Consider the following 25037-nt stretch of genomic DNA (forward strand, 5'->3'; position numbering starts at 1 on the left):
TTTTGGCTAGATCAGTATACTTTCATACGTGATTAGCCAAATATTTCATCAGGGCTTTATTGCACATTTAAGTTGAAAGAACAATGTTTATATGTCAGTAATAATCAGGGGCGGACTGACAACTCATGGGGCCCCCGGGCAATAGGGGATCATAGGGCCCGTGTCCTTGCCCAAACTCAAAAAAGCCTATGAAAAAGGTACCAGGGGCATCTCATGGGGCCCCCTACTGACCCCGGGCCCTCGGGCAGTGCCCGAGTTTCCAAATGGTCAGTCCGCCCCTGGTAATAATTATGCCCTTGCTTCTTTGTCACTCAACTTTGCTGTATCTGTCTGTACAGAAGTGGCTGATTATAGCAGTTGGTCATGCCTGGCTGACATTAGCCTCAGTAGAAAAGCGGTTTATGCAGACAAGGTTTTGCATCAGTTAATTACCAGCAAAGTGAAGCACCTAGCGGGCAGCACAAGGTAATTGAACCAGACTGCAGGCCAGATTGTACAACACAAGATCCTAGAATTGAACCTGTTTGTGAGGTTGGAAAACTCCACCCACTAAGGTTGCTAAATTTTGGTCCATGGAAAACTAAACAGGACAAGGTCAGAATATTGCAACACATATAATGTGCCACACTGAAAAGTCCTAGACAGCATAGCTATGTCTTCATTCTCCTTGCATGCTACACTGCAGGTAAAAGTATACACTTTGAGCTTTGAGATGTCTATAAAGAGCATAACCTACCTGCTCAGTACTTAAAGTTGGCCCTACACATATAGGTTTAACAGATTCCCACATTCACCATTCACTATGTGGATGGACAAACCTGCTGCGGCTATTGTATTTTTCAGCCTGCTGTAAAAATAGCTGAACAATGCCTGCATCTGACTGGATGCAGGTTCTGATCAAGGGACATTTTTTCAGCCCAGCTCCCTTATTTTTTTTTAGGGATGTTGGGGGGGGGGGGTGTCCAACAGGGCCACCCACTGAGCAAATTTTAACCTACATATTGGCCAACTAAACTCTACGGTCCACTAAAGCTAAGATATCATTTTTGGGAGGAGTGTGCTTTTAACAAAAGAACCACTGTATATTTTTGGATTTGTCTCTAATGGCACCACAGTACACAGCAGATCTAACCAATTTCACAATATTGGCTGCAGGAAGGAGCAGAGATTACAATGGCACCCCACATCTTTCTGAACTTAGCTCTTGATGGGAATAACTGAGTGTGGTAACACACAACACAGTAAAAGCCTCAATACCTAGAAATACAGTTGCAAGAAAAAGTATGTGAACCCCTTGGGATTACGTGGAGTTTTGCATGAATTGGGCATAAAATGTGCTCTGAACGTCATCTAAGTCACAACAATAGAAGAACACAGTCTGCTGAACATAATACTACACAAACATTAGATGTTGCCATGGTTTAATTGCACATAACATGTAAACATTCACAGTGAAGGGAGGAAAACGTATGTGAGGCCCTAGCTTAATGACTTCTCCCAGAGCTAATTGGAGCCAGGAGTGAGCCAACCTTGACTCCAATCAGTGTGATGATATTGGATGTGTTGCTGACAGCTGTCCTGCCCTTAAAAAACACACACCTGTTTTGGATTTACTGGTTTCAAGAAGCACTGTCTGATGTGAACCATGCCTCGCAGAAAAGAGCTCTCAGAAGACCTACGATCAAGAATTGTTGACTTGCATGAAGCTGGAAAGGGTTACAAAAGTATCTCCAAAAGCCTTGATGTTCATGTGTCCGCGGTAAGACAGACTGTCTACAAATGGAGAAAGTTTAGCACTGTTGCTACTCTCCCTAGGCGTGATCGTCCTGTAAAAATGACTGCAAGAGCACAGCGCAGAATGCTGCATGAGGTAAAGAAGAATCCCAGAGTGTCAGCTAAAGACCTGCAGAAATCTCTGGCACATGCTAACATTTTTGTTGATACATCTACAATAAGGAAAACATTAAACAAGAATGGAGTACATGGGAGGACACCACGGAGGAAGCCATTGCTGTCCAAAGAGCACCTGGATGTTCCACAGCACTACTGGCAAAATATACTGTGGACAGATGAAACCAAGATTGAGTTGTTTGGGAAGAACAGACAACACTGTGTGGAGAAAAAAAGGCACAGTACACCAACATCAAAACCTCATCCCCACTGTAAAACATGGCGGAGGGAGCATCATGGTTTGGGGCTGCTTTGCTGCCTCAGGGCCTGGACGGATGGTTGTCATTAATGGGAAAATGAATTCCAGAGTTTATCAAGACATTTTGCAGGAAAACGTACGACCATCTGTCCGCCAACTGCAGCTCCGCAGAGGATGGGTGATGCAACATTACAATGACCCAAAGCATACAACTAATTCAACAAAACAATGGCTGCAACAGCACAGAATACGCCTTCTGGAGTGGCCCAGTCAGAGTCCTGACCTCAACCCGATTAAAATGCTGTGGCATGAACTTAAGAGAGCGATTCACACCAGACATCCCAAGAATATTGCTACACTGAAACAGTTTTGTGAAGAGGAGTGGTCCAAAATTACTCCAGATCGCTGTGCAGGTCTGATCTGCAACTACAGGAAACGTTTGGTTGAGGTTATTGCTGCCAAAGGAGGGTCAACCAGTTATTAAGTCCAAAGGTTCACATATTTTTCCTCCCTGCACTGTGAATGTTTACATGTTATGTGCAATTAAACCATGGCAACATCTAATGTTTGTGTAGTATTATGTTCAGCAGACTGTGTTCTTCTATTGTTGTGACTTAGATGACGTTCAGAGCACATTTTATGCCCAATTCATGCAAAACTCCACGTAATCCCAAGGGGTTCACATACTTTTTCTTGCAACTGTATCTGAATATTGCTGATGAACAAGCAACCACAAAAAAAAAAAACTGAGACAAGTATAATAAAAAGGAAAGTCCTTTATTGTATTTTTTTTCTTAAATCATTGTCAATATTTTAAAATACATAAATACTGTATTTTCCACTTGCATCAGAAATACTAAATTATCATAGTAGCAGAATCTAAAAATGACCAAGTTATTCAGTAATTTAATTATGAACAAGTCAAAATATTCTGTCTTCAAAGTACTGGGATAAAGCAATAATGACATTTCCACAGTTCACTTGTGTTCAAATGTACCTCTTTCTGACAACAGTTTTTCTAGCTTTGTGCCTATGGCTAGTGGATCTTTCTATAGCACAGCAAGGGCCACTGAATGCAACCACATAACTTGGTCTTGGCAACAAGGTCTCTTTAAATGCATTAATTATTTTACCCCCACACCTTATTTATCTGATGAGAATTTTCTCCTCATGTTTAATGTTTTATAACTAAAGGCAAGAACTTGTCTTTGCTTTGGATAGAGTGGAGAGGGATTAGAACACCTATTAGATTTTTATTGCTGTCTGTACCCCCGTTTGGGAGATTCACCCTCTCTATTTGTCCTGTTAACCATTATCATTGAAATTGAAAGTAACAGAAAATCACAAATTGTTGGTTGTTGCCAGAAATATAATAGAAGGGAAATCATCAAATGGGGACACTAGTTCTGGTGAACTGGGGATCCCCAAGGGCTTCTCTTAATTTGCAGGAATTTCTTCTCACTTCCTGTTTTGGCTATGGGACAAGAAGTGAAGGAAAATCTCCCCAATGGGACAACGAAGGAAAAAATTTAGTGGACAGGGGTTACAACCTCTCTTATGTTATCCAAAATGAGAAAAAATGGTTTACCTATAATTGTATTTTAATTCACAAACTTAAATATCTCTTAGGTGTTTAATTGTTATGTCTCTGCATGAAATGGGCTTGTGACTGTGTAAAGCCTTAGGCCCCATACAAACTGGGCATCTGATGTTTACGTGTGGGTGGAAGGCAGACTGTTAAACTTATGAGGCTGATAGCTGTTGCAGCTGGATGTTGCACAGAGCAGTGCTAACATTTAGCGTAGCCGAGGGAAGTCTGTTCTGGACATTTGTCCTTGGGGCGCGTATTGCCCCAAATGTTAGTATCACTTTGTACAGTGTGTTACACAATCTATGTAGGACACTATCAAAAAAACATCTGAACTAGAGAAAATCAGTCTTTGGAACCTTGTAAACTATCAATGAAGCAGGCTAATATTGTGCACATGATAGAATTGTATACTTACCGTATTTTCCGGCGTATAAGACGACTTTTTACCCCTTGAAAATCTTCTCAAAAGTCGGGGGTCGTTTTATACGCCGGTATATGGCATACTGACACTTTTTAGGGGGGCGGTGCGGTGCCGCCACCCCCCCCCTTCCAATGGAAGGGACACTAAGTACAGGGGTGGGCAGGGGCTGCTGTTTCTTACCTGGCTCCGGTCCCACGACGATCCGGTCCAGGAAGCACGGCTGCTCCTTCTGTTCGGCCACTGGATGTTCGCGCGGCTGCTCGGCTCCGCCTCCTCAACGGTGATTGGCCGCCAGAACTGTAGCTCAGGAAAGGCACACAGGTGGCCAATTACCGACAAGGGGGCGAAGCTGAGCGGCCCCGCGAAAATCGAGAGAAGGAGCGGCTGGTAAGTGTGCCGTGTAGAGGTGCTGCTGCAACCACATATGCTGGCTACAGCAGCACCATACTATAACAGAGGTCAGCAAGTGTAATTGGTGTCAGTGGGAGGAATAGTGCCCCATCATTGGTGTCACTGATACCAATGATGGAGCACTATTCCTCCCACTGACACCAACGATGGGGCACTATTCCTCCCCCCCACTGACACCAACGATGGGGCACTATTCCTCCCCCCCCCACTGACGCCAATGATGGGGCACTATTCCACCCCCCACTGACACCAATGATGGGGCACTATTCCACCCCCCACTGACACCAATGATGGGACACTATTCCTCCCACTGACACCAATGTTGGGACACTATTCCTCCCACTGACACCAATGATGGGGCACTATTCCTCCCACTGACACCAATGATGGGGCACTATTCCTCCCCCCCACTGACACCAACAATGGGGCACTATTCCTCCCCCCCCCCCCAGACACCAATGATGGGGCACTATTCCACCCCCCACTGACACCAATGATGGGGCACTATTCCACCCCCCACTGACACCAATGATGGGACACTATTCCTCCCACTGACACCAATGTTGGGACACTATTCCTCCCACTGACACCAATGATGGGGCACTATTCCTCCCACTGACACCAATGATGGGACACTATTCCTCCCACTAATACCAATGATGGGGCACTATTCCTCCCACTAATACCAATGATGGGGCACTATTCCTCCCGCTGACACCAATGATGGGGCACTATTCCCCCCACTGATACCAATGATGAGGCACTATTCCTCCCACTAATACCAATGATGGGACACTATTCCTCCCACTGACACCAATGATGGGGCACTATTCCTCCCACTGACACCGATGATGGGGCACTATTCCTCCCACTGGTGTGCATTGCTAAAGGGGTAGTCTTATACGGTGAGTATAGCCCAAACACTACATTTTAGCAGGAAAAGTAGGGGGTCGTCTTATACACCCAGTCGTCTTATACGCCGGAAAATACGGTAGTTAGAAAACAGATCTCAATAATGGTGAAAACCCTAGAAAAGTTCACCAGTCAAAAATATAGATTTTATACTGGGAAATTGAAATTGCTTCTGCAGATAAGCACATAGTTTGTAGCTGGCAAGTTCCGGGCCATCCTCCTGCCCTTAACTAATAAACATTAATCTAATTAAAAACCATGAGGGTAAAAAAAACCAGTTGTATTTCTCTATTACCTCATGATCATAGCAGCACCTACAGCAGAATCTACATCCTTTCCATACACTACAGGAAAAGAAAACGCTCTTTCCAATTCCTGCTGCAACACCGCATTTCGTGCCAAGGCACTACCACTTCCAATGATGCGCTTAATCCCAGCTTCCTTCAGCCTCTGGGATGGCAGCATGGAATGAATGTTCTCAATTAGCCCACGGCACAGAGCTCTAGTCACATGACCAAGTGACAGATTGGCAGTTGAGATGTTTGCCACAGAAGCCACTCTGTCCGGAGCATGCCTCTCACCAAACAAAGTGGGACAAATTGTGAGCTGGGTCTCATGTTCAGATAAAGCAGCATTGATCAGCTTGGAATATATGGTAGAATCTGATGTTTCCAAACCTGTAAAGGCAAAAAAAAATTATTATTGTCTACCAATGTTTTTTTTTTTTCCTTTATCAGAATAACATTTGGGAAGTATGTTGGTAATCTTGTTAACCACTTGCCTACCGGGCACTTTTACCCCCTTTGTGCACAGGCCAATTTTCAGCTTTCAGTGCTGTCGCACTTTGAATGACAATTGTATGGACATGCAACATTGTACCCATATGAAATTTTTATCATTTTTTACCACACACAGAGCTTTCTTTTGGTGGTATTTAATCGCCACTGGGGGTTTTTATTTTTTGCACTATAAACAAAAAAGAACAAAAAATTTGCAAACACGTAATTTTTCTCCTCCACTGATGTGTGTTGATGAGGCTGCATTGATAGGCAGCACTGATGAGGTGGCTCGGATAGGAAGCACTGATGGGCACTGATAGGCTGCATTGATGAGGCGGAACTGGTGGACATTGATGGGGAGGCACTGATGATGCTGCACTGATATGCAGCAATGATGGGCACTGAGAGGCAGCACTGCTGGGCGATGCTGACTGATGGCACTGACTAGCAGCACTGACTGGTGGCACTGCTGGGCACTGATAGGTGGAACTGCTGGGCAATGATGATCGGTGCAGATGTCCTCTGTGTCATTTGCCGGTTATCGGCAGTACTTTCCTCACACTGTGACAGAGAGTAAAAAGTGCTGCCAATAAACAGCAACTGTATTTACATTGTGATCTGCTGTGTCATTGGACACAGCTGATCTCGTGGTAAAAGGCCGCTGTGATTGGCCTTGTACCTCATCATGTGATCAACTGTGTCTGTAGGAGGGAGCGTTTTGGGAGGACAACATATGACGCCCTCCCAGAACTGAACAACTGCGCTGTAGCCGTCATTCGGCTATAGTGCGTCTGGCAAGTGGTTAAAAGTTACATAGGCAGAAAAAACTTTAACCAATAAAAAACATACATACATACACACAAATACTAAATCTCCATATATACTATCCTATACCCACAGTTGATTTAGAGGAAGGCATAAAACCCCCCAATAAAGCATGATGCAATTCTCTCCAGTGGGGGAACAAATATCTTCCTGATCCCCCATAAGGCAATCAGATATTCTCTGGATCAACTACCCGTCATTATTACCTCTAAATATTAAAATCCAGTTATATTTTGTGCATTTAGGAATACATCCAGATCTTTTTTTTTTAAATCTGAGCTGGCTATAACTAGTTCTTGAAAGAGTATATTCCACATTTTCACAGCTCTTACTGTGAAGAACCCTTTCCTTATGTGAAGGTTAAATCTCCTTACCTCCAGATGTAAAGAGTGCCCCCTTTTCCCCTGAAATGACTGCTAGTTTATTGAGATGCGGGAGTATTCCTTTACAACGTTAAAGATTATTTCATGACACCCAAGAGTCACCATACATGTCACAATCTGACTATACAATCTTTATGCAACCAACCCAAAATTTAGCAAAACTATATGATATGAGGACCAAATCTATGCAAACAATTTCTACACAATCAGGCAGGCCCTTGCAGAGCATAGCTGTTGGTAGATCTAAATGAGATTGTATATTCAGATTGTACCAAGTGTGTTGAGCATAAAAAAATAATTGAACCGCATGGATCAACCTACTGCTTACTTGTTGTACGTAGTTTATACTTCACTAAATCCCTACACATTGTATTTTGTTCCTCCAGATCGCTGTTCCACTCCGCACACATGGCACAATAGGGTTGGGTTTTCTAAAGGCAAATAAGCTTAGTGCACGTGGTGGAATTTCACTTCAGGAATACCCAATCATATGCAAGGAAAATAATAAACAGTAAATTTGCTTGCACGTGACTGGATGAAGGAAGTCAGCAGAGCTTTCCCTCATTCACTAAGCTCGGGGGATAGTTCTTTTGCAAAGTGAACAGTCTATTTTCTTTTTGTAAACCAACTTCACTGTCTACCAAGAAAATCTTTATGCTTGCTATCACTTATATCAGGGGACTAAAATGGGAATGTCCTCCTGCGATGGCGTCACGAACTGGAAGTGCGTCTCCTGAGGAAGTCACGTGTTGGATCGTGGTGTAACGCGTAGAGCGCATGCGCGGTGATGCACTTCCAATAGCAGCGGTGACGCACTTCCAGTTCCTGATGCCATCTTGGTACACCCGAGTCCTGTAGTACACCCATAGCACATGGGAACTGCTGTACTGTCAAGATAACGATGTGAGTGTCCATTTTATTTGGCATTTTTTAAGATTAAAAGTGGTATTACACTATGGAGGTCTTTTTATTTTACCCCTTTCATGCATGCCTGAGTCCAATTGTGTGAAAGGGCAGCTAGAGGTGCGCTGAGATAGGAGCGGAGCCCAATTGGAATCTGTGGAGCCGGATTGTGGAACGCCTTCTGGTGTGGGAATACTTAAGGTGCTGTGACCCTGAGGGGTCGATGTTGGGAGGTGAGGAGGCACTTTAGCCACTGTGGGATAAGTCACACAAGAGTGTCACTGAGAGCACAAGAAAGTGTACACTGAAAATTGAAGCACTGTTGTGTTGGACTGATCACTATTGATATTTGCACTGAATGATTTATTTAAGAGATTGCTGATTATTTACTATTTGTGTTTAAGCACTTATCACTTTTTATATATATTTTCAACATTATTTTGGTTCATATGTCACTTTACCTGGTGTGCCTTTATTGATTGGAGGACCAGGCACCTGGCTTTTTACACAGTTTATTGTTGTTTTGTATTTTGAGCACATGTCACTTTACAATTTTTATGTGTTGCAGTCTCACGTTTATATATTGATTAATGATTTTTATCAATTCAGATATATTCGAATTTTGAGCACGTGTCACTTTACATTTTTCATAGGTTGGAGTCTCACATATATTGATTAATTATATTTATGATTTTAGTTTTATTTATTTGTGTTTATTTACACAGATTTATTGGTTTATCGCATTTGCTTAGCGCTTCACCATTTTTTAGTTTTACATCAGTAAACTGGCACAAAATTTCTTTACTTATTATTTATTACAGGTACTTATGTAGCACCATCAATTTACGCGCTTTACATTTATATATTGTACATTCACATCAGTCCCTAACCCTCAAGGGGCGTACAATCTAAGGTGCCTAACTCACATTCATACATACACATATTAGGGCCAATTCAGACAGGATCCAATTAACCTACCAGCATGTCTTTGGAGTGTGGGAGGAAACTGGAGTACCCAGAGGAAACCCACGCAGGCACAGGGAGAACATGCAAACTCCAGGGAGGTAGGGCCTTGGTTGGGATTCAAACCAATGGCCCTAGTACTGCCAGGCGGAAGTGCTAACCATTTAGCCACTGTGCTGCAGATTTGCCATTTCAAATGCTTGTTGCTTTGACCAAAAACAGGACCGCAGAACATTCTAGGCTAGAGATCTAAAAAGCTAAAGCAGTATTAAACCCAAAACCCAAAATGTAATATATTACATCTTAACTAACATTAGTTATGGTGGCTGCATCACTTTTCTTTTCTTTGGCTTTTTCCCCTCTGTTTTCACCTGGTGATCTGGCCAGTAGCATACCTCCTGTATTAATGAGACCCACTCTGGAGAAATGAGCAGAGGAGGCATAGCAGACACCAGCACTGTCACCAGTACTGTTAAATGTGCAAGCAGATTTAGATGCACTAACAAACTGAAGCCAAACTCCAGCTCACACTTTATTATCAGTTACAGCAATGATCTGATTTTATTTATTCATGTAAAACCTTTATCCCAAAAGTTAAGCACCCCTGCTAGTGATAAATGGTTTGTCTCATTCAAGGAAACTGATACATTCTGGAGAGCTTGTGCTTTTGAAAGACAACAGACATACGGGCTGGATCACCTGGTGAAAATAGAAACAGAAAAAAAGCCTAAAAAATAAAACAAATGCAGCCATCACATCTAGGAATTGGTATGCTGCAATATAATAAATGTTTGCTTTTGGGTTCATTACCGCTTTAATACTTTTGGTGATACATTGTGGAACATCACTCCATTCTCCAAACCCTTCAGTCTTCACATAGAAAAATCCCATCTTCTCTATACGGTTTATCTGGAAATGTATTTCTGCCCTGGAGAGTCTCCTGAGAGGCAATGAGCTTCACCATTTATACTGGTCAATGGTATCCATCTTTATATGGCCCTAAATTAACCTTTCTTAATCTCTGAACTATCTTTACTTATGCATGAAGAAGATACCAGTAAGAGTAGAGAAAGTAACTGTTAGGTTATTACAAAGTCATATTATCATGTCCATAAAAAAAAGAGTTCCACCGCTAAAATCACTCAGCCTCGTGAAGTATCCCAGAGGAAGTCTGTGCACAGAAAAACAGGCAGCAGAGATACAATCCTCACAACAGCTAATGAGCCCAGGAAATTCAAGGAGTCTTGAGAAAAGACATCATTTTTATAATTGTGTTAGTTTCTTTTCATTTACCAGCACATTTTCTGTTTTTATGGCAGGATTCTGTACAGAAGGAAGCCAAGTGCTAACTGTCAAAATGAAGAAGGAGCCAGCTGTGAAAATGACCAGAAAACCACAACTCATTGCATTATGTATATTGTGGATTAGACACAGTCTATGACAAGGCTTTGACCTAAATTCAAACTCTAGTTTTTATAAGAGATAAGTCCAGTGGATGGCTTGAAACGCTGGAGAATGAGGGGAGAGAGCCACTGGAGATGCAGAGAACAAAGCCGTGCGAGAGGCAGGAGGAGCCCAAGCCGCAGCCGCTGATGGAAACCGGAGTTGCTGGTGAAACCCATCATGCAGGGAGATTTCCCGCACCGCTCCTGTGTGAACTCAGGCTCAAAGTCACTATGACAAGCCTGGATTTACACAGGAGCTGTGCAGGAAATCACATGCGATTCATTCATTTTGTGCAATGTGCAAAGTGCATTTGCTGCAGAGCCTAGTAAAAGAGCAGAAGCTCTGCTGACTTCTATCATCCAGGCAAAAATACTGTGAATGTTTACATGTTATGTGCAATTAAACCATGGCAACATCTAATGTTTGTGTAGTATTATGTTCAGCAGACTGTGTTCTTTGATTGTTGTGACTTAGATGACGTTCAGAGCACATTTTATGCCCAATGCATGCAAAACTTCACGTAATCCCAAGGGGTTCACATACTTTTTCTTGCAACTGTGTATATATATATATATACAGTCATGGCCGAAATTGTTGGCACCCTTGATATTTCTCCAGGAAATCATGTATTTCTCACGAAACGTATTGCATTAACACATGTTTTGCTATACACATGTTTATTCCCTTTGTGTGTATTGGGACAAAACAAAAAAAGGGAGGAAAGAAAGCAAATTCGACATAATGTCACACAAACCTCCAAAAATGGGCTGGACAAAAGTATTGGCACCCTTTCACAACTGCGGATAAATAAGAATGTTACAAGCATGTGATGCTCCTGTAAACTCACCTGGGGCAAGTAACAGGTGTGGGCAATATAGAAATCACACCTGAAAGCAGATAAAAAGGAGAGACGTTCACTTAACCTTTGCATTGTGTGTCTGTCTGTGCCACACTAAGCATGGACAACAGAAAGAGGAGACGAGAACTGTCTGAGGACCTGAGAACCAAAATTGTGGCAAAATATCAACAATCTCAAGGTTACAAGTCCATCTCCAGAGAACTAGATTTGCCTTTGTCCACAGTGCGCAACATTATCAAGAAGTTTGCAACCCATGGCACTGTAGCTAATCTCCCTGGTCGTGGACGGATGAGGAAAATTGATGAAAGATTGCAACGCAGAATAGTCCGGATGGTGGATAAGCAGCCCCAAACATGTTCCAAAGACATTCAAGCTGTCCTGCAGGCTCAGGGAGCATCAGTGTCAGCGCGAACTATCCGTCGACATTTAAATGAAATGAAACGCTATGGCAGGAGACCCAGGAGGACCCCACTGCTGACACAGAGACATAAAAAAGCAAGACTACAGTTTGCCAAAATGTACTTGAGTAAGCCAAAAGCCTTCTGGGAAAACGTCTTGTGGACAGATGAGACCAAGATAGAGCTTTTCGGTAAAGCACATCATTCTACTGTTTACCGAAAACGGAATGAGGCCTACAAAGAACAAAACACAGTACCTACGGTAAAATATGGTGGAGGTTCAATGATGTTTTGGGGTTGTTTTGCTGCCTCTGGCACTGGGTGCCTTGACTGTGTGCAAGGCATCATGAAATCTGAGGATTACCAAAGGATTTTGGGTCGCACTGTAGGGCCCAGTGTCAGAAAGCTGGGTTTGCGTCCAAGATCCTGGGTCTTCCAGCAGGACAATGACCCCAAACATACGTCAAAAAGCACTCAGAAATGGATGGCAAAGAAGCGCTGGAGAGTTCTGAAGTGGCCAGCAATGAGCCCAGATCTAAATCCCATTGAACACCTGTGGAGAGATCTTAAAATTGCTGTTGGGAAAAGGTGTCCTTCCAATAAGAGAGACCTGGAGCTGTTTGCAAAGGAAGAGTGGTCCAAAATTCCGGGTGAGAGGTGTCAGAAGCTTATTGATGGTTATAGGAAGCGACTGATTTCAGTTATGTTTTCCAAAGGGTGTGCAACCAAATATTAAGTTAAGGGTGCCAATACTTTTGTCCAGCCCATTTTTGGGGTTTTGTGTGACATTATGTCATATTTGCTTTTCTGCCTCTGTTTTATATTTGTTCCAATACATACAAAGGGAATAAACATGTGTATAGCAAAACATGTGTTAATGCAATACCTTTTTTGTGTGAAATACTTGATTTTCAGGAAAAATATCAAGGGTGCCAACAATTTCGGCCATGACTGTATATATATACTGTATATATATATGTGTGTGTGTAAAGCACTGTGTAAAATGATGGCGCTATAGAAGTACCTGTAATAAAAGTGAAGCTGCACCCTGCAAGTGCACTTGATCCAGAGGTTAGTGAATGGGGTAAAGCCTCAATTTGCAAAGAATACCCAATCACGTGCAAAGAAAATAAAAAAAACAGTATTTTTGCCTGGATGACAGATGTCAGCAGAGCTTCTGCTCTTTTACTAGGCTCTGCAGCAAATGCACTTTGCACATTGCACAGTCTATTTGCCTTTAATAAATCAACCCCATTGTATTCAACAGACGCTGCTCCAGCTAATGCTGAATGCCTGAATAGTGCTTGCATTTAATGCAAGGGCTGTTTGGCTGAGAATTGTCAGACTGGCTCCTTTACAAAAGCTGACTGAAAACTTGAAGTGGTTCTAAAGTTAAAACATTTTTTCCCTAATGATTTCTCTCCATTAAGGTAAAAACATTTTATCACTTGTTCTGTCTCCCCCCTAAACATTTGCCCAAGTCCTCTATCTATCCAGCACTGTGCACGGCTGCATCTCTTCTCTCCCTGCTCTCACAGGCTTCACTGAATCTGGGTGGAGTCAGTCATGCTGTGAATGTGCCTATGGACGCAAACAGCCTGGTTGGGGAACACTCCTGCAAATGTGCCCCCATAGCACACAGCTTACTATGGGGGCAAATGTAGAAGAGGGAAAGCGGATAGTGCTGGTGGGGGACCACAGAGAGGAGGTAAAGGGGCAGCTCTGTGCAATACCATATTAACAGCTTTTATTTCATTTCAGACTATTACTGCTGAACAGTGTATGGCCTGCTTTACACAGAACTCCAGAGAGGTAGTGTAAGGTATGCAAATGCTGCTGACAGTGACTCTTTTAAAGCAAAATTGTTAATCTGCCTAGTTGGATAAAGTATACTTTCTACATAAAGGCTCAAATTTTAGCTTATGTTTCTACATCCATATTGAAATCGATATATGTGAATTTCTTGCAGCTGCTGAAATGTATAATACAATATAAATAAAATACCCTTTACCTAGCTCAGCTGTCCACTGGACCAGCATTCCGACCAAGGAGGCAAAAACATTTCCACCGTTTAGGGATGCAGCTACTGCTAGGTACCGATTGCTCATGTATGGGAAATAAGTCACAGCTTCTGCAGGTGTGGGGTGGTCTTCAGGCTGGAATCCTTCCGGCATACAGAACGTCAGCTGGGCTGAAGTGCTAATATTGAGGACTTTTGGAATAAAAGGAATATGAAGAAAAAAAAACAGTAGCATTGTTAAAGAAGAAACAAATACAGTTGGAGTGACATGCATATTGTTCTGAAGACTTCTGAAAGGTTGTACAACTTTTTCCTTTTTTTTGAGAAAACAAAAACTGTTTAATAATCAACTATTTTGACTCATTTAAAAAAAAAAAATGAATTTCCAATATAGCAGCTTCCCTCAATGCCAAGGGGCCTCATTAGCAATTTTGGAACCACCACAAATTTGTCAGCATGGGTACCCAATACGATAAACAATACTGTGATGCTGCAGATTCTAATTCATTTTCTCACACTGACATATGTCTTGGAAGTAAGGTGACAAAATAACTATGTACCCAGGCAAAGAACAGAAGTGCTCATGTGACTTTGTGCAGCCTTTTATATCCTGCAAGCCGACAGCCAAGAATCACTGACATAAGGCATTATCTACAAACAGATCTGACATCATAAACAGTATTTATCACTTACATATGGATGTAAGTGATAAATATATGGAGCTAATATTTTCCAATCACACTACACCAACTATTATTATGGAAGATTAGACAATTATATACTTAATAACCTGGGACATAAAGGAAAAATAGCTCCCAATGACTACGGACATCCAACCATTACTGACAGAAATAGAGAAACTACAGTTGATAACTTCTTTCTGAAAATGTTAGTTGTCTAGCTTCTTCTGGCTTCACTGCCCCGGCAAAAGCATGGAAATCAGAGGATGTGAAGATATAACTCCTAATCTGCATAAAGTCCACTTCCAAATACAAGATAGAAGAAGCCGCTCTCCAGCAAAAACCTTGCGTACGGCTCTGCACCTTGGCTGAACACAGCACCAGAAATGGACCCGTCTGCGGCACTCTCTAGTACCAGACCACTTCCTCACATCTCGCAGACCCCTCAGTATAACGTGGTGGTGGTGAGAAGACCCCCCCCCCACCGAGGAGGCTAGATGGCTTCTTTCCTCCGCTACCACCGAGGCTACAACAAGATGGCAGCAGCAGCCGTCACTCACTCCCATGGCTCTGGAACCTCCACACCATCCACAAGAAGTCCTCCCAAGTCCAGGCCCCATGTAGATGAATATGATGACCCTCTTCTCTTTTCAGACATGGAGGTAGGCAATGCACATACACTGATTCCACTCTCAAAGACTTGCTCTTGTCATTAAGGTTCACTGGAAACTGATTTGCTATCATGTATCCATGGCTTTAAAAAGGATCTCAGGGTAGTGGGAGAGAGAGTTGGACAGATTGAAGATAGAATGGAGGAATATGCATCTTCCTTTAACTCAATAGTAGATGCGCATGTATCACAAAGGGAGGATCTGCACTGGCTCCAAATAAAGTGGATTCTCAAGGTCTTGCCGTAACAACATTAAATAGGAGGAGTCCCTGAATCAGTCTCACAGGTGCAACTAGCCCATTATGTGCAAGATCTATTTAAATGTGTCGTGGCTTCTTTAACAAGGGAAGACCTCACCACAGATAGGATCCATCGGATCCCTAAACCGGCTCATCTACCCCAGTCAGTACCTCAAGATTACTTGTTACAGATCCATTTCTATCAAGCCAAGGAAAAAATCCTTTCTAGCTTAGGACGTATGGATCCACTGCCTGACCAATACTCCAAACTGCAGCTATTACCTGACCTCTCTCAGTAAACCCTGCAGGGGCATAGAAGTCTTGCAATGGTTACCAAAGCCCTGAGAAACCACAAGACAACTGGCACTATCCCTGCTCCCTTTTGGTATCACGTGATGGGACTACATTGACGGTGACAACAATGGAACAGGGGCTTCGACGTTGGAACATCATTCCAGAAGCTCAAGCATCTCCATTTAGGTCTAATGATCCTAACACCTACGCTCAGAACTGGCAAATGACATCCCACAAAAGAGCATCCAAGCAGCATCACAATGATGGGCCCCAAACAACCTTGCTGTCCCTGTATCCAGCCAGGAGCATGCTGACACCTCTGATTTCTCTTTCTCTCTCTTCAGTTTTGCTGTATATCTGCACCTGGTTCTATTTGGAACCTTTTTTATGTTTTCTTAACCCCCTGGTGGGCTCCTTAGTCCCTTAGCATCAAAGTACCTTGTTCTTGACTGTTTATTGTTCTCTTCTGCATACCGACTATAGAGTACCAATACTATCATTCTGCATTCTCTACTCCTACTGTATTACAGTCCCCTGCAGTCCCAGGTACCTGGACAATTGAAAATCCACCCAAGTTACTGCTCTACTGATCCAAGAGCCAATTGTGCCCTTTCACTCCACTCACTCTTCACTTGGGCTTCAAAGTGGTAATACTCAACACACGATGCCTGAACCACCCGCCCAAAAGGGCGTCGCTGTGGAAAGAAGCCACCAAACTCTAAGAAGGTATCTTTTACGCCCAAGAGACTCGTTTCCATGTCACACAAATTCTCATAAAGACTACCCGCACACCCGCACACAACAAATATCCTCTTCTTCTATTGTAGATATTACCTGGTCAGACCATGCTGCCGCCTCCATCTCGGTGGAGGAAAAGGACACCTGCGCACCTGTGCGCCTTTGGCGTTGTAATTACAAGCTTATTAGTGAACCTTCTAATGTTTCATCTCTAACTCAACATCTCAGGGATTATTTCGAAATCAATGCTACCTCCACTGGAGACCCTTTTTTGTTATAGAATGCTCATAAAGCGTATATGAGAGGAATTAGCTTTCAAATCTGTGCCTGAACTAAAAACTCTATTCTCAGCACCTAGATGCTATATTATTATCAATTCACAAATTGGAGTCACTTAACCACTTGCCTACCAGGCACTTATACCCCCTTCCTTACCAGGCCAATTTTCAGCTTTCAGCGCTGCCGCACTTTGATTGACAATTGTGCGGTCATGCAACATTGTACCCATATGAAATTTTGATCATTTTTTTCTCACAAATAGAGCTTTCTTTTGGTGGTATTTAATCGCCACTGGGCGCTTTACTTTTTGCGCTATAAATTTAAAAAGTGCAAAAAATTTGAAAAAAAAAAAAAAAGTTTCTTTGTTTCTATTATAAAATTTTTCAAACAGGTATTTTTTCTCCTTCACTGATGTGCGTTGATGAGGCAGCACTGATGGGCACTGATAGGCGGCACTGATGGGCACTGATAGGCAGCACTAAAAGGCACTGATAGGCAGTACTAATGAGGTGGCACAGATAGGCAGCACTGATAGGCAGCACTAATGAGGTGTCACGGATAGGCGGCACTAATATGCAGCACTGATAGGCGGCACTGATAGGTGACACTGATGATGTGTACTGATAGATGGCACTGACTGGCATCACTGCTGGGCACTGACTGGCACAACCGCTGGGCACTTACTGGTGGCACTGACTGGCAGCACTGCTGGGCTGCACTGGTGGGTGGCACTGGTGGGCAGCACTGGTGGGTGGGCCCAGGTGGGTGGCACTGGTGGGCACAGGTGGGTGGCACTGCTGGGCACAGGTAGGTGGCACTTATGGGCACAGGTGTGTGACACTGCAGAGTGGCACAGGTGGGTGCACTGCTGGGCACAGGTGGGTGCACTGCTGGGCACAGGTGGGCGGAGCTAGTGGGCGCACTGCAGGGCACAGGTGGGCGGAACTTGTGGGTGGCACTGCTGGGCACCAATCATCAGGGCACTGATCATCAGTGGCCCTGATGATCGGTGCCGATCCTCGCTCTGACAACTGCCGGTTCTCGGCAGTACTTTCCTCACGATCTGACAGCGTGAGGAAAGTGCAGCCGAGAACCGGCACTTGCATTTCCCTCTGATCAGCGTGTCATTGGACACCGCTGATCACGTGGTAAAAGGCCGGTATGATCGGCCTTTTACCACATCTCGTGATCAGCTGTGTCCGTAGGACACAGCGATCACGGAGATCGCCGGGTGCGCGCCCCCTGGGGCGCGCAGGAGAGCGCGTTCTGGGGGGACGTCATATGACGTCCACCCAGAACTGGCCGGCCGCAGTGAAGCCGTCATTCGGCTATCTGCGGTCGGCAACTAGTTAATAAAAGCCAACCTGATCCCACGCGTTTATCTATCCTTCTCAAACCCAGACTAGAACTGCGAGGTCTCTTATCTGAACAATTTGACAAGTCAGCAAGAGTCCTTAAAATTAACCACAAGCCTACAGGGCACTTATACCCCCTTCGTGCCCAGGCCAATTTCCAGCTTTCAGCGCTGTCGCATTTTGAATGACAATTGCGCGGTCATGCAACACTGTACCCATATGAAATTTTTATCATTTTTTTGTGACAGATAGAGCTTTATTTTGGTGGTATTTAATCAACTCTGGGTTTTTATTTTTCTTAAACAAACCAAAAACCACTGAAAATTTTTGAAAAAAATTTTTTCTTAGTTTTTGTTATAAAATTTTGTAAATAAGTGATTTTTCTCCTTCACTGATGTGCGCTAATGAGGCTGCAGTGATGGGCACTAATAGGCTGCACTGATGGACACTGATAGGTGGCACTGATGAGGAGGCACTGGTAGGTGGCACTGATTGCCATTGACAGGCATCACTGATGGGCACTGAAAGGCAGCACTGATACATGGCACTGACTGGCACTGTTAGGTGGCACTGATAGGCGGCACTGACTGGCAGCACTGATAGGTGGCACTGATTGGCATTGATAGGTGGCCCTGACTGGCACTGATGGGTGACACTGAAAGGTAGCTCAGATGGACACTGATATGCACTCGTAGGCACTGATATGTGGCATTGATGTCGCACTGATGGGCACTGGCACAAGGCACTGATGAGCACTGACAGGTGGCACTGCTGGGGCTACACTGATCATCAGGGCACACTGATGATCAGTGTACATGTCCCCTTCACAGAAAGCCGATTACCGGCTCTCCTCTCCTCACAAGCTTTCAGCGTGACAGCTCGAAAGGAGAGAAATGCTGATAACTGGCATTTCCTTATTTACATGCGATCAGCTGTGATTGGACACAGCTGATCACATGACCGAGCCGACATCTTCGGCTCTTTCCATGATCGGTGATCCGCTGTGTCCGAGGGCACAGCGCACCGCCGATCGCTGTGCGCTCCCTGAGCCGTGCATGCACGTTGAGAATGGGAGGATGTCATATGCATGCACGTTGAGAATGGGAGGTGTTTAAATACTATGCTAGCGGAAATGGTGCAAGTAAATTACTTGCACATAGACTGAAAGCCAATCGGTCCAAAACTAAAAATTTCATATTTCATCCACCCTGTCACTAATCTCAAGATAATCAATCCCCAAGATATTGCTAACTCCTTTGCATACTACTACAGCTTCTTATACAATCTTAAGGATAATCAACACACTCCGCAACCTACCCCTCAAGATATTAAGTTTCTTAGCTCGGCTACAGCTCCCAAGTCTCTCTACTGAACATCTCAACTTACAGTGCCTTGAAAAAGTATTCATACCCCTTGAAATTTTCCACATTTTGTCACGTTACAACCAAAGAAACGTAAATGTATTTTATGTGATAGACCAACACAAACTGACACATAATTCTGAAGTGGAAGGAAAATAATAAATGGTTTTCAAAATTTTTTACAAATAAAGATCTGAAGAGTGTGGCGTGCTTTTGTATTTAGCCCCCGAGTCAATATTCTGTAGAACCAGCTTTCGCTGCAATTCCAGCTGCAAGTCTTTTTGTCGATGTCTCTACCAGCTTTGCACATCTAGAGAGTGAAATGTTTGCCCATTCTTCTTTGCAAAATAGCTCAAGCTCAGTCAGATTGGAAGGAGAATGTCTGTGAACAGCAATTTTCAAGTCTTGTCACAGATTCTCAATTGGATTTAGGTCTGGACTTTGGGCCATTCTAACACATGAATATGCTTTGATCTAAACCATTCCATTGTAGCTCTGGCTGTATGTTTAGGGTCAATATCCTGCTGGAAGGTGAACCTCCGCCTCAGTCTCAAGTCTTTTGCAGACTCTAACAGGTTTTCTTCTAAGATTGCCCTGTATTTGGCTCCAACCATCTTCCCAGCAACTCTGACCAGCTTCTCTGTCCCTGCTAAAGAAAAGCATCCCCACAACATGAGGCTGCCACCACGTTTCTTGGTGGGGATGGTGTATTCAGGGTGATGTGCATTGTTTTCCACCACACATAGCGTTTTGTTTTTAGGCCAAAAAGTAAAATTTTGGTCTCATCTGACCAGATCACCTTCTTCCACGTTTGCTGTGTTCTCCACATGGCTTCTCGCAAACTGCAAACGGGACTTCTTATGGCTTTCTCTCAACAATGGCTTTCTTCTTTCCACTCTTCCATAAAGGCCAGATTTGTGGAGTGCACGACTAATAGTTGTCCTGTGGACAGATTCTCCCACCTGAGCTGTGGATCTCTGCAGCTCCTCCAGAGTTACCATGGGCCTCTTGGCTGCTTCTCTGATTAATGCTCTCCTTGCCCGGCCTGTCAGTTTAGGTGGATGGCCATGTCTTGGTAGGTTTGCAGTTGTGACATACGCTTTCCCATTTTCAGATGATGGATTGGACAGTGCTCTGTGAGATGTTCAAAGCGCGGGATATTTTTTTATAACCTAACCCTGCTTTAAACCTATCCACAACTTTATCCCTGACTTATCTGGTGTGTTGCTGTTTGTTTACTAATGTTCTCTAACAAACCTCTGAGGGCTTCATTGAACAGTTGTATTTATACTGAGATTAAATTACACATAGGTGGACTCTATTTACTAATTAGGTGAATTCTCTGTTTCACTAGATTTTAGTTAGGAGTATCAGAGTAAAGGGGGCTGAATACAAAATGCATGCCACACTTATTTGTAGAAAAATTTGAAAACCATTTATAATTTTCCTTCCACTACACAATTATGTGCCACATTGTGTTGGTCTATCACATAAAATCCATTTACATTTTTGGTTATAACATGACAAAATGTGGAAAATTTCAAGGGGTGTGAACACTTTTTCAAGGCACTGTAATGCCCCAATTACGGCTAATGAAATCACTAAAATTATAGATTCCTTACCGGCTGGGAAAGCCTCTGGCCCTGATGGTTTCACCAACGACTGTTATAAATGATAAAAACCGTGAATAGGTAGGCGCTAAATCAACCGTGCAACAAAATTAAAAATACAAAAGCAAACCATTTCTCTACATCTTATAACGGATGCTAATATCAAATCAAATGAGATAATACATAATTCCTATGGCATCTAGCCGATAACATAAATTCAACATATACATAAGTGATAATGAAACAATCATGATATATATAGTGACAGTCCCATAGAAGTACGTTGCTGTGAACCAAAAAGGGGTACGCTTTTACCACGTGCAGATGAAATAAGTGAATTTCCCACTCACCAAAGGTGATTGACCCCAATTAAGGTGGTCAAGCAGCACATTTGTTATATTGGAATAGAAGACCAGCAGCTGGTTCTCCTGGGATATCTGTCTCGGTTGTCAGCACATCTTATGTGTTGCCCTAGTAAAATATTCATAAGATTCCAAAATGTAGCAGTAATAACAGGGTTCTATGCACCAGGCTCTCCTTATCATGAAAGTAATGCTCCACACACCTCAAATAAATCAAATGAATTAAGTATTCTGAGTGTAGTATTTATTATAGTTATGTCATGTTTTGTATTTTACAGGCTATACAAACTGGTGCCAGTCTTTTGGGCACCTACACAGTTGATATTCATTTGTTTTTTCATGCATAACTATAATAAATACCGCACTCAGAATACTTAATTCATTTGATTTATTTGAGGTGTGTGGAGCATTACCTTCATGATATAGAGAGAAACTGAGAACCCTAGAACCCTGTTATTACTGCTACATTTTGGAATCCTGTGAATGTTCTACTGGAGTAACACATAAGATGTGCCAACAACCGGGACGGATATCCCAGAACCTACTTCTGGTCTTCTATTCCAATATAACAAATGCGCTGCTTGACCACCTTAATTGGGGTCAATCACCTTTGGTGTGTGTGAATTTCACTTATTTAGTTTGCATGTGGTGAAAGCGTACACCTTTTTGGTTCACAGCAATGTACTTCTATGGGACTTTCACTGTATACATTATGATTGTTTTATTATCACTTATATAAATGTTTTATGTTATCGGCTAGATGCCAAAGGAATTATGTATTATCACATTTGATTTGATATTAGCATCCGTTATAAGATGTAGAGAGATGGTTTGCTTTTGTATCTTTAATTTTGTTGCACGGTTGGTTTAGCACCTACCTATTCACGGTTTTTAAATGTTCCAAGTGTTTTCCACTTTATAGGGGCAGCTGTCAACCCACATAGCCAGCACACTGTGGGCAATCATTTTTCAATTTTTTTATTTTTGACTAGCTATATAGACATATAGGCGCCACAATATTATTTTATAAAGACTATTATAAATTGTTTAAAGAACAATTGGCACCTCATATGCAAAATATCTTTCAACTAGCTGTTGCAGAGGTATCCTTTCCCCGAGATGTTGAAGGCGTATGTGGTTACTATACCTAAACCTGGCAAAGATCCAATAACCCCTGCTAACTTTAGACCTATATCTCTGCTTAAAATTTGTAAAAATTTATGGAAAACTTCTACCGGAGTTGATCAAACCTGACAATATTGGTTTACTAGGGGTAGACAGGCCTCCGATGCCACTAAGCAGATGGTCAATCTCCTGCACCATGCTGGGTCCAGTTGAACACCTTCTCTGCTCCTTTCTTTGGACACAGAGAAGGCGTTCAACAGGATACATTGAGACTATATGGAGGAAGTTACTGTACATAGTTAGTCTGGTTGAAAAAAGACAAAAGTCCATCCAGTTCAACCAAAAAAAAAGTTATAATCCTACACCCACAGTTGATCCAGAGGAAGGCAAAAAAAACAGCAAAGCATGATCCAATTTGCTTCTGCAGGTGAAACAATTCCTTCATGATCCCCTGGGAGGCAAACGGAGGCATACTCCCTAGATCAACTTTACCTATAAATGTTAGTAACCAGTTATATTGTTAAAGTGTTATAATAAGTGTTAAAGAAATTTGGTTTTCAAGGGCCCATATTTTCGGCCATCATGGCCTTATACTCCTGCCCATCTGCACAAATCTCCTGGTCAGAAACTTTCATATTACCTATGGCAACCGCAAAGGATGCCCACTCTCTCCCTCTATATTCAACCTTCTAATTGATCCCATAGCTGAAGCAGTACACTCCAACCCTCAGATTAAAGGGTTCCAAATAGGCCAAACCTTTTACAGTTCAGTGCCATTTTCTATTACAAGGTGATCTGCTCTAAATCTTTGATTCTCGACCTGTGTCTCTAAGACTCAAAAACAGTCCCTGCAAAAATCATTCTCTTACTCCTGGAGCTCTCATAGTATTCCATATCTAGGCATCAAATGCACTCCTCGCACATCTCAATTGGCTACTTACAATTTTGACTCTCTGCATAAAAAGCTAACTCAGGAACTATCTTTATTGTCTAAATTCGAATTATCATGGTCGGGCAGCCTTGCGTCATTTAAGATGCTAATTCTCCCCCAAATACTCTATCTTTTCAGAATTTTAGCTATTCCGTTCTCAGCAAAACTACTCTTACTCAAAAATATGCTTAAAAAGTTTGTCTGGCAAGGCAAGAGCACGAGATGCCAGCACTCGCTTCTACTTAAATGCTGGTAACATGGGACTAGTGAACATCAAGGATTATTATCTAGCAACACGTCTAGACCAGATTAAACATTGGATTACCCTGGTAGACCCTCTCCCCTGGGTAGAAATCGAAAGAACCCTCCTCCGAGCCCCTAATCTCTACACCTTGTTGATAACAGATCTATGGCATCCCTTTCCTTTGAAAGGTTTATCTCCACCCATTATGGCCTCTACTGTTGCATGCTGGCATGGAGAGCCCTGCATACTAGTCCTTATTCAAAGTGCTTTGATACTCCAGTGTATTTTCCCATTGAGGCTTTACCTTATAGCACACATTTCTATGTCATATTGGGCGTCTAAGGGTATCCGGTTGCTTAATGATATATTGATCTGGAGAAACTGAAGCAGAAAATTGGACTAATGTCTCCTGACCACTATACATATTATAGAATTCGACATCTTCTGAAGTATTCCCCACCCCCTGCTATAAAAATGCCTAAACAGCTCACCTACTTCTAAACGCAAGGGAATTTCTCTTATTTACTATTTACTGCAAGAGAAATTGATCCTCCATAAATCTAAACCATTTAAACTATGGGAGGAGGACTTAAATTCCTCTCTTTTTCCACCACACAGTGGACTCCTGCTTTGATGTCTATTCATAAAGCAATGCATTGTATATCACATTGGGAGTTAACCCAAAAAATTGCACTTCAAAAGGTATTTCACACCTCTACCCTTGGCCAAAATCTCTTCTGCACAGTCTTCTCCCTATTGGAGGTTGCAGTCAACTGTCAACCTCATACACATATTCTGGTCTTGCAAAAGCATTGTAAGCTTCTGGAAAAAGATATTCCACTTAATGTCTGAAATGACAGGATTAATCTTGGAATCTTCTCCACATTTTGCAATCTTGAATCTAGATATTGATAATATAACCCACTCTTTCTGCATAGTAGTCAAGCACATACTTCTGGCGGCCAAACTCATGATTGCTAAAAACTGGAAGGCCCAGTATGCTCCCAATCCCTGAGATGTGATCTCCCTTACCAAACTCCACCACTCATATGAACGCATCTTGGCAAAATGGAAAAGGAACCACTTGGA

General features: G+C 42.7%; 1 protein-coding gene across 1 annotated transcript in view; it reads right to left on the reverse strand.

The window, feature by feature from the left end:
* Positions 1-2907: 2907 nt before the first annotated feature.
* The window catches only part of SHPK (sedoheptulokinase), a 44257-nt gene continuing 22127 nt past the window's right edge, over positions 2908-25037 (reverse strand). The window contains exons 6-7 of the mRNA XM_089693673.1: positions 14052-14252; positions 2908-6161 (exon numbers count right to left, since the gene is read on the reverse strand). Of these exons, the coding sequence (XP_089549799.1) occupies positions 5776-6161; positions 14052-14252 (587 nt within the window). The 3' untranslated portion in view covers positions 2908-5775. The remainder of the gene's footprint in view (positions 6162-14051; positions 14253-25037) is intronic.

The sequence above is a fragment of the Staurois parvus genome, unplaced genomic scaffold (assembly GCF_062004578.1).
Source record: "Staurois parvus isolate SC_StPar_1 unplaced genomic scaffold, SC_StPar_1.0 ptg000635l, whole genome shotgun sequence".
Lineage (NCBI taxonomy): Eukaryota > Metazoa > Chordata > Amphibia > Anura > Ranidae > Staurois > Staurois parvus.